General features: G+C 41.8%; 1 protein-coding gene across 4 annotated transcripts in view; it reads left to right on the forward strand.

The window, feature by feature from the left end:
• GSK3B (glycogen synthase kinase 3 beta) overlaps window positions 1-13,736 on the forward strand; it is a 116,176-nt gene that overhangs the window by 22,165 nt on the left and 80,275 nt on the right. For all 4 annotated transcript variants that reach the window (XM_014066531.2, XM_014066532.2, XM_014066533.2 and 1 more), the window contains exon 2: window positions 999-1,192. In XM_014066531.2, the coding sequence (XP_013922006.1) occupies window positions 999-1,192 (194 nt within the window). The remainder of the gene's footprint in view (window positions 1-998; window positions 1,193-13,736) is intronic.

The following is a 13,736-nucleotide window of genomic DNA, read 5'->3' on the forward strand; positions in this document are numbered from 1 at the left end:
TATAAATGAGCCATGATCTGTGTTACTTATGAACTATACTTTCCCTTTTTTATGATAAACTAAATTTTATACTGGGAGTGGGTAATCTTTGGAACATTTTTATATTATATTTTACACTCATTATATATAAATAAATGAATAATTTTTTTGTGTGGGTTGTGGGTTACAAAGTTGGTGTCATTACATGACATATGGGAATCACTAGCTTTGTGGAATAGGAATGTGGTTTTTTTTAGACAAAGTACAGTATAGAATGCAAGAATTGGACCCATCCCTATATGTGCATATCCCACAAGCACATATCCTTTTAATTATTCATCTTCCTTAGTTTTTCTTTCCCTTAGACATCAACTGTGAATTACTATGGGAAATTAACAATCTGTTCTCTGTTAGCTGACAATCAGTGGCTAATGAGGTTAAAATGCTAGATTTTCTATTTTTAATAGTGGCAAGAAACAGTGATCAGTTAATGCAGCTCATGTAAAATCTATTGGTCTGAGGTAAAATTTGACTGGGGGACTTTGAAGGGCATGCCTTTTGTGTCTAAGGTTAAAATTATCCTTTCATAGTTTAAACATTAAAAAGATGATTTTCATAACAATTATTAATACAGAATATTTTATTGGCCAAATCTGATTGGATACACAAGGAATTTGTCTCCGGTGCCTAAAGTCTATATACAAACAACAAAATGATAATCATAAGATACCAATAGGAGAAGTAATATGAAAGATGAGAAGGATAATATTAATACAGCCCTACTACATGGGTAAATATGTTCAGCTCCAGATTGTTCAAGCTGCACAACAGAGCCAGTTATTCAACCTCCCATTGGTTGCAAACTCATCACCATCTCGAATGAGATCAATAAGTATTGTTTCATTGATATGTCCAATATATTATGTCCATTCATATGATCAATGTATTAAATTATGTCTTGGAAATCTTCTCCTCCAGCATAGATTTAACACTATCTCATCTTTTTCTTGTTGTTCCAGGAGACAAAGATGGCAGTAAAGTGACTACAGTAGTAGCAACTCCCGGACAAGGTCCAGATAGGCCTCAAGAAGTTAGTTATACAGACACTAAAGTGATCGGGAATGGATCTTTTGGTGTTGTTTATCAAGCCAAACTCTGTGACTCAGGAGAGCTGGTTGCCATTAAAAAAGTTCTGCAAGACAAGAGATTTAAGGTAAAGGGATAAAAAACATTCTTAAGAATAACCTCTGTCCTTCTCTTTCATTCCTTTCTGATTGATCTTTTCCCCAAAGAGCTTATTATATGCATTGACATCCCAATATTTCAAATATAGTCTGGTGCAAAACAGAAATGTGCTGAAATATAATGTATTTTTAATGAGCTGATAGATGGACAATAAGAAAAAGAAAACATGACTGATTTAGTGGTTTTATTTTATTCATAAAGATGAGGATATTTTCCTCCCAGAAAACTGAATATGGTTGCTAAGGGAAACTAAATTAATAGGATAATTTAAATTAATTTTGCAATAAGCTTTCAATTACTATTTTATAGAGATCACTAGATCACAGTTTATTTTCATTGTGGACGGTTAAATAATAATTGGTTGAGTTATTTAGTGCTTTGAGTTCTAAATCATAGTTTACAAAGTATAGTGGCTGAGTTGTGCAATACTTGAAACTTCTACATAGTAAATCATATTATAAATAGCTAATATGTTAGGTCCGTGATGGGGAACCTATGGCATGTGTGCCACAGTTGGCACGCAGAGCCCTCTCTGCGGGCACGCCAGCCGTCACCCCAGCCCAGCTTCACTGCACACGTAACACAACTCCTGCCGGCCAGCTGGTCTTCGGGTCTCTACGAGGTGGGGGGGCAAGGTACATGTGGGGGATGTGCACACGCATGTGTGAGGCATGGGGCGCATAGGCATGTGGTGCTTGCATTGCATTTTGGGCCTCATGCAGCCCCCCGGGTTTTGGGCCTGGAAGGCCTCCTGCACCAACATGGAAGCCAAAACAGGTTGCCAGGGTGCTGCAAAACAGGTTGCTCCCCTGCGCCTTGTTTTGGGCCTGGAAAGCCTGCACCAACTTGGAAGCCAGAACAGGTCGCTGGGGCGTCGCGCAATGGCTTCCCTGCACCTCATTTTGGGTCTGGAAAGCCGCCTGGGGGCACTGCACAACAGCTCTCCTGCACCCGGTCTTGGGCCTGGAAAGCACCTCCTGCACCAACCTGAAAGCAAAAAATGGGCAAGGAGGGGATCGCACACACATGCACAGGGGCTGGGCACACATATGGGGGTCGTGTGTGCATTGCATTATTGATGCGGGCATGCAGGCGTGCTGTCGCACGTACAGACACAAGCTTTTGGCACAAGACAACAAAAAGGTTAACCATCACTGTTTGCAATTTTATATACCGTTTTAATTGGATATGGCTTTTTTAAATTTAATTTTCTGTTCTTGGTTTATATCCAGCTAGAATGTTATTAGTTTACAAACACCAAAGTTAAGTCGCATTTTTATTTGTGTACCTGAATTTTCGTATCTCATTCTACAAATGCTGAGATAGTGAAGTTTCAATAGAATTGCCCATTAGTTAATTTTTCAAAAAACCAAACCTGGCATGATTTTTTTTAAAAAAGAAATGTTTGGATATTTGGTTATTTAAGCTTTGGTTGATTTATTAATTTATATTTGGTTATTTTTGAGTAAGAATCCTTAAATTTAATATTCTAAAAAGAAATTACATAGCAGAGGTGGGTTCCTACCGGTTCGCATCAGTTCGGTAGAACCGGTTGGTCAAATCTACCAAACCAGTGAGAGGAGGTTCCACTGGTGGACCCGGAAGTAAGTTCCGGAATGCCTGTCCTGGCCCTGTTGCTAGCTCGCTCGCCTCCACCCGTCTGGAAGCCGCTCCATTGCTCCCTCCCCCCACCTGTCCGCACTATCCTAGCCCCGCCCACTGCCCACTGATTGGCTACCTCACCAATCTCCCCGCCCGCCTCTAAGAACCCTATCTAAACCCACTTACCTTTTTTCCTGTTTGGCTCTCTATTGCTGCCTGCCGACTCTGAGGAGGTAAGTAAGCTGCAACTAAGTGGGGATGGGGGTGGCTGCCGTGGCTCTGAACTATAAGCGAGTCCAGTGACCTTTTGCGGCCTTACAAGGATCCCGAGCTCGCTTATAGCGCAGGGCCGCATGGCCACCAGAAAGTGCGGGGGTGGGGACAACGGTGGGAGCTTACATGGCGCAGCTGGAGTCTTTGACAAGTTCAGTGACTTTGCAAGCCCTTTGCAAGGTCCTTGGAATTGCCTAAGATGCCTGGCCACTAGAAAGCACAGGTGCGGGGGTGGGGATGGCGTTGGGCTCTTATGCGGCGCGACTGGTGTCTTTGACAATTTCGGGGACCTCGCAAGGCCTTTGCAAGGTCCCCGGACTTGCCTAAGATGCCTGGCCACCAGAAAGCACGGGTGCAGGGGTGGGGACGGTGGCGGGAGCTTACGCGGCGTGGCTGGCGTCTTTGACAAGTTCAGGGACCTTTCAAGGCCTCGGCGTTTTTTGCAACGGGGCGTGCTGCAAGAGAGAGGAAGTAAAGACCTTTTCTGGATTTTGGGTGATGGAGCGGTGGGCCTGTGCTCACTAAAGCAAGTCTGGGGAAGTCCTTTGTGCCAGCCGCAAAAGATCTTCACTCCTCCCCTCTAGGAGCATGCCCCGATGTGAAAAATAGCGAGATCGGCGCACTTGGGGCTGCTGCTGCGATGTCCAAGGAGGCTAAACCAAGCCACGCGCTTCTCCCAACTGCTTTCGTGGATTCCTGGAGCGCCAGGAACCTTCGTGCTCTTCTCTGCGCTCTCCTCGGCTCTTCACAACGGCAATAGACATCCAGAAGCGGTGGGGGCTGGAAATCCAAGCCCCGATTAGTCCCAAAAGCCGATTCTGGACATCTATTGCAGTTTTGAGGAGCCGAGGAGAGTGCAGATAAGAGCGCGAAGGTTAGGGTTACTGGGCAACGTGTGTGTGTGTGGGGGGGGGGGGGAGGCTGGAGCAGTTCCAATCTGAATGGAGGGAGAGGAAAAAAGTTGGGATTCTCCCTGTTGCAGCCTTTAAATGGCAGAGAGAAGCCGAACTCCACCGCCCCCATTCACAGAGGAGCTGCGGCTCCCTTTATGCCTCCCCCGGCCCTCTCCCTCCCGGGGTTGAAGCACCTGAAAGGGACAGGCAGGCAGCCACAGCTCCACTGAGAAGACATTTCTGAGAATAGAAACTTCTCCGGTCCGGCTGCACCTCAGCTGGTGGAGTGCCCGCAACCGCCGGCCCATCGCCAGGGAGACAGCCAGTGCAGGTGAGCTGCGTGGTTGCTCCGATCGCATGGGCGCTTCCCTAGCTCGGGTGCAGCTGGACCCGAGAAGTTTCTCTTCTCAGAAATGTATTCTCAGTAAAGCTGTGGCAGCCTGCCTGTCCCTTTCAGGTGCTTCGACCCCCAGGAGGAGCAAAAATGGAGCTGCAGCTCCTCTGTAAATAGAGGGAGAGGAAAAAAGTTGGGATTCTCCCTGCTGCAGCCTTTAAATGGCAGAGAGAAGCCAAACTCCCCCCCCCCTTTCACAGAGGAGTTGCTGCTCCCTTTATGTGGATGTGTGATATTTTGCAAGGACTAGGAACCTCTCATGCCGTCTCTGAACAAGAAAAATGTATTTGCATGTTAATGGGGGAAACAGGTGGGCTAATTATAATCTTAAACTATTTTTGGCTTACTATACAGATAATTTAGTGCAAAGCTGTGCACAACAGTATTATATTTCTGTGGTTTTATCTTCCTTGGTTGGTTTTGGGGAGAGCTATGGAAAGCTAAAACAAATGCTGTGTAACGAGTGTGAAACATTCCTTTTGATTCATTGGAGAATTAAAACCAAACCTTATTTCAAAGGAGAGAAGTTTCATATCATGCAACTTTCATCAAAACTGTTTCACATGCCCTTAAATCTTCGGGGGGGGGGGGGGAAGAGACAAGTGAACATCTAGGAAGTAGGGTAGTAGTGGCAAATATCTTAGAATAATACTTTGATACAACTATTATAAATTGTTCAGCAATAATTTAACTAAAAGAATTGTGCATACTATATATAAATTGTTACTTCTTAGCAGGAAGTCCAATATTTTTTTCTTTTGATTTTCCCATTTGGCTGAGATTTTCAGTACTCCAACATACTATTCTTTTTTATTTACGAATTTATTTTTTTAAGAAATAGGGCAGAACCTGTTCATATTAATAAGTAGGAAATCTGTTGGACATCAAACTTATTTTAAAAGTATCATTATGTAGAACTCTTTTTAGTAGTCTGGATTATGAAAGAATTGCATGAAAATATTAGATAAGACAGAAATAAGCTAAAATAGGGGTGGGGGTGGTAAATCAAATTCTTGTTTCTTGCCCATGTTTTGTTACAAACTACTCTAACTGCTGCCTGTTTTTTTAGCAATAATGATTACATTGAATATGATATTAATATATAAAGCATGTGATATGGTTCCAGGATCAGAGCTAGTCTATATTTGAACAGCCTGAAGGTGTGTTAACATTCAAGGAAGTTAAAGCTGCAATCTAGGAAAGGCAGTCTTGGCTCTCTAAGTACTTGGAAAATAGGCCACCTGTGAACCATATTAAAACCACCCTGATCGCCATATAGAAGAAAGTATGAAATAGGCTTGTATAAATCATTTGGTGGGATTTCAAAGCATTGGAAAGTTGTGGGAGTACTTTGGAACATCTGCTTCATTGACCAGATCTGGAGGAGTGCTCAGAGCCCTGTAAAATAACTTGCCTAGCTTTAGTACAAATGCTAGGATTGCATGGTACTTTGGATTCTGTTCCAAATAAAGTACTGAAGAGAATACAAGACTGTAAATATAGTACCCCACCCACAACTCTTTAAAGTAGATATTTCATGAATCCAGGAAAAAGGTGCCCCTGCTTTAAAAAGTACCAAGCAGATGCTGTGGGCTTGACATTCCTATATATTCAAAAACAGTGCATAGTCCTAACAAACATTATTATTTAACGAATTTAAGTTGTTGCCACTGCTTTGAAGTTAAATTCAGGTGTATGGATGCCTCTTTCTTTTCTGTGTAATTTATACCTCTATCTTGACTGGGAATGCTGACATCATCTTGGCCACTCCCACCTGGTTACATGGCTGGCAAGCCACTCTCACCCAGTCACATGGCCGGCAAGCCACTCCCACTCAGTCATATGGCCGGCAAGCCACTCCCACCTGATCACATGGCTGACAAGCCACTCCCACCCGGTCTCATGGCTGACAAGCCACTCCCACAAAGCAAGCCACACCCACAGAGTAGGTTCCAAAAAATTTTGAAACCCACCACTGCTACATAGGTATGTACAGCTGTGTGAAAAAGTACTGCACGCTTTACAGTTTATGACATTTTTTGGTTAGGCCATTGATTTTATGATATTTTATGCTAACTGCTATGCAAATATTGTTATATTTAAATAAATACTGGTGTTTTTAAAGTGAAAAGCATAAGCTTTTTACAATTTGATGCTGTTTGGATGGGGATTGTGAATTTTTTTGTATGCTTTTAGAGAGCTCCTGGGGGCTGGGGAGGGCAGAAATGAGCAAAAAACAGCCTGTTTTTTGCTCAGTTTTACCCCCTCAGCCCCCAGGAGCACTCGGAAAGCTTCCTAAAGGCTATCCATGCCCTTTTTTTCTACGAAAATGGCCCATTTTTTTGCTCATTTTTGCCCTCCTTCCAGGAGCACTCTGCAAGCCCTCTAAAGGCTATTCATGCCTTGGGGGGCGGGGAAACGGGCCCGTTTTCGCGAAAAACTGATAGTTTTTTGGGGATTTGCAGAGTGCAGAAGCTTTTTTAAAATTTGCTTCTTCAAAACCTTGGTGCATGTTACACTCCGATGTGTCTTATACTCTGAAAAATACAGTAACATACATACCCAGTGGCATACGTGTTGCAATTACTAAGGCCGATGCTAGTGTTTTGTTAACATTTTTATTGTTTGTGGCTCTGAAAAGGATCATTTAGGTAACCAAACATAGTTACTAATATGAAATTGGCCAGCCGTTATTGCTTATCACCAGGTGGCATCTCTTCGACATAGACTGTATAAGCCTTTGCATGTGATCTTTGGTGACAATATGGTGCCAGGCTGCAATAATGGATTCAATCAGCTCCTGCTTGGTCTTCGGATGCTTCTTGCTTATTTTGTAACCAATCTTGGCCCACAAGTTCTCAATTGGGTTCAAATCCGGGCTCTGAGCTGGCCAATCCAGGAGTCAAACACCATGTTTCTTCATCCACTGCTGGACGGACTTGGCTCGATGACAAGGAGCGTTGTCATCCTGGAAATAAAAGTCCTTCCCTACAAGTTGCTAAGCTGAAGGAAGTATGGTCTTTTCTAGGACTTCAACATACTGCTTGGAATTCATGATTCTCTGCATGATTTGTATCCGACCAATACCAGAAGCAGCGATACAGCTCCAGATCATCACGTGCAATGGATGTTTCAAAGATAGATTCAGGCAGTACGGCCTAAATTCTTCAGCTGGAAATCTTCTGACATACATATTGCACTGATTCCCAGTCAAGTAGAAATTGTTCTGGTCACTGAAGATGACCTTGGCCCACTGTTCGTTGGTCCACTTGGCATACTCTTGGCCACACATGTTGATGAGAGCGGTGAGCATCTGTGAGCAAAGGTTTACTTCGAGCTCTGCAGCCTTTGAGCCCTCGGGCAAGCAGTCTGCGATGCACTGTGCTTGTGCACACTTTTTACATCACATGTTTCACCCCAAGTTCTTGTAATCTATGGGGAGGTGAGCTTCCTGTCAGCCATCGAAATGCGTTGCAAAGCCTGCCGTTTTGTCGACTTTCTTGTCCTTCCAGAGCAGAGCCTGTCATCAACTGAACCAGTTATTTGGTATTTTTCAACCACACTGCTCACTGTGGTCTGATGGCATTTCACTCTCTTGGCTATTTCTGTACAGAGTAACCCTCTTCATGAAACACAATGATGTGATGCCGCTGCTCAGTACTGGCGAAAGCAAAGGCCTTCATCCTTGCTTGCAGCCAGAGCTAAATTAAATTTCTCGATGCTTTTGATGCCTATTTATAGTCAGAGAGTATGACAATATTGATTGGCTCATAGATTTAGCCTCTGTGCATTTTGATTGGTCAGCCAAAGCTTGCTGCTGATTGGCTACTTTCGATCCTAGCGTTCTCGAAAATTCAAGTTGTGTTTGTTTCAGCAAATAAACTCACTCAAAACCTTAAAAAGATTTTGGTTATATTAATAAAAAAAATTAAAATAATTTTTATTGAATATTTTAATCTTTAAAAACAGTAAAGAAGACACAGCAAGAAAAACAAAACAAAACACAGAACATACATAAGAATATACAGTAATTTTACAGCTTTCTATATCGGCTTTCCTGCTTAGCTTTTATAGTTCTCCCTTCTACATTGCCTTCCTATTGCTTTAACCTTGTCCTATTATGTAGCTAATGTAGTATTAACACATAATAATATTCATTATTTGTATCATCATATTCCCTATTTTCTGTTTTGGCTTCTGATTTCAAGCAACTTATACATTTTATTCCATACTTTATAGAAGTCCGATTCTTCTCTTTCTTTTAGTTCAATTGTCATTTTATCCGTTTCTGCGCATTTGAGTATTTTCTTGATTATAGTTTCATCTGAGGATGTATTGATTTTTTCCCCAGTTTTGTGCAAAAGTAACCCTAGCGGCATTGAGTATGTGTATGATTATATATTGAGATTGTTTATCCATTTTTTGGTCTAGTAGTCCTAATAATGCTTTAGATTTGAGTTCTATTTTTCACTCAGTAAGTTCTTCCAACCATTTCTGAATTTTGCACCAGTACTTCCTTGTGATGGGGCATGTCCACCACATATGATAGAATGCTCCAGGCTTGTGGCTGCATCTCCAAGATTTGGGGGATAAATTTGGGTACATTTTGGCCAATCTCGCTGGAGGCAAATGCCATCTATAAAACATTACATTTCTCAATGCTTTTCATGCCTATTTATAGTCAGAGAGTACGACAACATTGATTGGCTCATAGATTTAACCTCTGTGAATTTTGATTGGTCAGCCAAACCTCGCTGCTGATTGGCTACTTTTGATCCTAGCGTTCTCGAAAATTCAAATTGTGTTTGTTTTAGCACATAAACTCACTCAAAGCCTTAAAAAGACTTATATTAATAAAAATTATGCATCTCAATCCGACTACAGAAATTTTTATCGAAGTACTAATTTTGCATGGTTTCTATGAATGAAAAGTTGATTAAACATAAATACAGCTTAAAACTGAAAGCATGCAGGACTTTTTCACGCAGCTGTACATAACCGGATAGGTCATTTTGGCCAGTGAATTCAGCCTCATGCTATATGACGAGTTCCAAATGAAAGCATTCCCAGAATTGTCTCTGTTCCTTGTTAAAACACAATCAGTGAAAAGGAGCTTGTCTCCTCTGTAGTTAATTAAATTCATCGTTGGACTGCCCTTATTGTTAAAATATTTTTCTTAACATTCTGCCAGTATTTGACTTCCTTTAATTAAAATTTATTGATCTGGAATGGTAAGGAACAAGTTTTGAGCGTCTTCTGATGACATTGTTTTAGATACATGAAGGATATTTACTCCTCTGTTCTCAAGGCTGTTATTCCCAAATGTTACTCAAAAGCATAGTTGCCAAGCCAGGTCTCCCCACAAAAACCCTTTCATTTCTTTTTCCTGAGTGAAGAAATTTGCATTTGTCTTGGTTGAATCTTGATCTATTATTTTTGTTTGTAGAACCATAATGTTTTAAGGAATCTTAAACCTTATCTTCTTCAATTTCCCATTCATTGCAGGATCTATTAATCATCTTTGACAGATGACCATTCAGCTTCTGTTTCATTCAGCTATAGCAAAGTAGAACTCACCATTTTAAGTGGCACCTGTTCTACATGCTGACAGCTTATATAGTCAGGAAGTTCCTATCTAACTTGAATCTATTCCTCTGCATTTTCAGTCTGTTGGTTCTGTCTTTCCTTTTGAGACAACAGTAAATGCTTACTTTCTCTCCTATGTGCAACCTCCGAACATATTGAAGATTGCTATCAGATCTCCCCTTGGTTGTATCTTCTATGGGCTATACATGGTAGATTCTCTGGTTCGTCTTCATCAGGTTTGTTTACAGATCTCTCTGTTTCCTGGTAGCCTTCTGAACCTGCTCCAGTTTGCTACCCTCATTTTTTTGATCATGGTGCCCAGAATTGGACTCTAAATAGGAGTTTGAATAAGGCAGAGTGGAACAATCACTTTAGATTCTGCATTTGTGTTAATGCTTCCCAAGTTGACATTTGCCCTATTCATAGTTCCATAGTGCTGTTGCCTTTTGTTCAACATATAATTGACAAGGACATCCAGATTCTTTTCACATATATTACTGCTACTAGGTCTCACACATCCTTATACCTATGCATTTCATTTTTCTTACCCAAATTTGGAACTTTATATTTTAGACATTCATTTCAGCTCATTGCTCAAGGCTCTCTCCATCTTTTAAAATCTCCTTCTCTCTAATCATCCATCCCAGTGTTGCTTCATAAACTTGCTGCGTGACTTTCAACCCCCTTATCCAAGTGCTTTGTTTATATTATAGTAAGCTAACTATCCAACTTTTTGTGTCACAAGAAAATTTGATAGATTTCTTTTACTTCATTCAAATAACTAAAAAGAGTTCAAGATTATAAATCGTAGATGAAACTTTGATCTTCCCTAAAGGAACCAACCATTGGTCTGCTTGATTGTTTGAGCTAACTATTGAGCTCACTTAATTGTCATGGCATGCTATTATAATTAACAAGTCAGATCATGTGATGAACTCATACACTTCCTACAATTTATTAAGGATAAAAAAATGAAAGGTGATATGATTAATTGTTTTTAACAAATCCTTACTATGTTATAATTGTGCACTGTTGTTACGTTGCTTAGATTTTTTTATTTTCTGATCATCTATGGAATATTCCAGACATAAGTATAGCATTCAGTGATGTGCTTTGTGAATCTTGCCCCCTTTCTGTCATCTGGTATTTCGCCTATTCTATTCCTATTCCTATTTCCACCAAAATGTATACCCTTTTTGTTTACCATCTTACTAAAGTTAGAACTGCTCTATTAGTAAAATAGCAGAATCTTGGTAGTTAAAACAAAAATATAAATTGTATTGTACTAGGGGTGTCAAACTCAGGGCCTGGGGGCCAGATCCAACCACGGGGTATTTAGATCTGGCCTGCAGGGTCGCCCTGGAAACAGCGATGAACTGGCCTGTGGTGCCTCTGCCAGTGAAAACGGAATTCAGGAGGGCCACTCACCCCCCCCCCCTGGACTCCATTTTCACTGGCAGAAGGCTAGCAAAACAGACTAAAAACAAAACAAAAGGAGAAATGTTTCCCCTTTTGGATTTGCATATCCAAGAAAGGACAGGAAAGGAGAAAGTGAAAGAGGAAATACAAAGAAAAAGATGGAAAGAGAGCAAGGAAGAAAAAAGAGGAAAGTGGGGAAGAAAGAAGAAGAAAAAGAAAGGAAGGAAGGAAGGAGGGAGGTAGGGAGATTATAATAAGAGGCAGAGAGGGTCTGAGGGAAGTCCTGCCTTAGCACTTGGCCACTACAGGTGCCCTGGGCATGAGTGATGTTTAACTGGCCACCCCCCCCACCCCCCCGCTGTCAAACACAACCCTGATGCGGCCCTCAATGAAATCGAGTTTGACACCCTGGTATTATACTCAGCATTTTCCAGATTAAAGCCTGTTTGTCCTAATTTTCAAATAGGGAGATACAGTATACACAGGTCTGGAGTACTGTCTAGAATCCCCGGGGCAATCCACACAATTATTTTATTTAGATGTTGCATAACATCTGCTGGTATTGGCATTATTATCATATAGCAAGGCTATAACAGGCTCTGGTTATTATCTTGAGTCCTATGGTTTGCCCGTTCTTCCCTGGGCATTGCTAGCTGCTGCTTCAGTGGTAATTGTTAGGTTGGAATGCTTTACCTTCCAACTGTTATGTCAGACAACCTGGGAGAGTTGCCCAGGTTCAACTACAGTCTTTTTGGCCTGATTTTGCTAGGAGTCTGGGGAGGGGGATAGATGAGATTTTAGTGAAGTGTGATGAGCAGATGCTGGTGATCCACTTCAGTAGGCCTTCCCCCAGATTACTGAATGCTAGAGGTAAGGGACAGCTTATGAATATTGGTGCTGGGGAGGCACTAGATATGAGTATGGAGTGTGTTGCCCAGTTCTAGATGGGCATTGAGATGGGCAGAAAATAACTGGGAAAGGAAGAGGGCAAGTAGTTCCATCATTGTTGTGACCAAGGAGGGCAATGTGGTGGGAGGCTGAGGATAGATCACTCAAAGGGGCAACAGGACCAGTGTTTTCAGACCTCAATCTTCATCCTGGAAGCCAGGTCATTGGATCCTTGGGGGCCCTGGACTCCAGCAGCTGCTTCTGATTACCAGACCGGTATGTAAAGACCTTCTTAATCCATGACTTAAATATGGATGATGCAGCTGACCTGGCATGTATAACTGAGACCTGGGTGAGCATACAGCAGGGGTGCCCCCTTAGAGATATGCCCATCTGGATTTGGAATCTGGCATCAGCTGTCACTCTAGTACAGGAAGATTGGTAGTTGTTATCCATGAAGCCTTGATGTCTTCATATATTCCGGTCTGCAGATAGTTGGATATGAGTCTCTGATTGAAGATAATTTTAGGAAGTAATTGGGTTTGTTTTTGCTATATTGGCCTCTCTGCCTTGCAACAACATTCTTTCCTGAGTTGCTAGATTCTGTTGCTAGCTTGGTAGTGGAATCCCCAGGGGTTTCTTGGGCCTTGGGATTTTAATGTCCCCCTAGGTGACATTAAATCATAGGCAACTCAGGAGTTCACATGCACCATGGTGACTAAGGATCTGACTCAAATAATGGAAAGTTCAATTTATTGGGGATCGCACACTAGTTGTGGCATTTATCTTGGAGCTGTTGCAACATGAACTGCATGTGGAAAATATTATCATAATTTGTCATCATAGACCTCTCTGATTCTTTAGAATCCATATTACGCCCCCCCCCCCCAGGAGGTGGGAGCTATTGGATTGGTGTATCTCAGACAACTAATAGACCTGCAGTGTTCCAGAAAGAGGTTTTCTCCCCATAAGGGTAGTTTAGCTGAGGTTGTGGTGATGGCTTGAAATTGGCAATTGACAAGGACCTTAGGCTGTAACTGGAAATGATAGTAAGAACATGGTTGTCATTTGTGGGTGCAGACAAAATTTGAAAATGATTTTTTTGTGCGCTGCTTGGAGAATCCAAGCAAGGGGTTAAATTCTGTCCTTCTGCCTAATGGTCTGGATTGAAATTCTGACCACGCCTCCTGGTCTCCTGGTACATTCAGTTTTTCAATTCAGTCCATAGCCCAGTAGGACGCTTTTTATAGTCTCGCCAGAGACTTTCTTCTTTTTATTACCTGTATCCTTTTAAAAAATTAAGTTTCTTTCTCTACATTTGTTTTCTCTTGTCTAGATATTTACTTTCTAGCCAGCATTTGATTCCTTCTAGGCTTCATTGACCTCTTTGCATTACGATAGAGAGGTTTGGCTCTCCAGGCGTCCCAGGATTAGCCGGGCACTGGGAGCCGTTAGCT

The sequence above is a fragment of the Thamnophis sirtalis genome, unplaced genomic scaffold, assembly GCF_051295495.1.
Source record: "Thamnophis sirtalis isolate CommonGarterSnake01/CBP01778 unplaced genomic scaffold, rThaSir2_p1.2 scaffold_5, whole genome shotgun sequence".
Taxonomy (NCBI): Eukaryota; Metazoa; Chordata; class Lepidosauria; order Squamata; family Natricidae; genus Thamnophis; species Thamnophis sirtalis.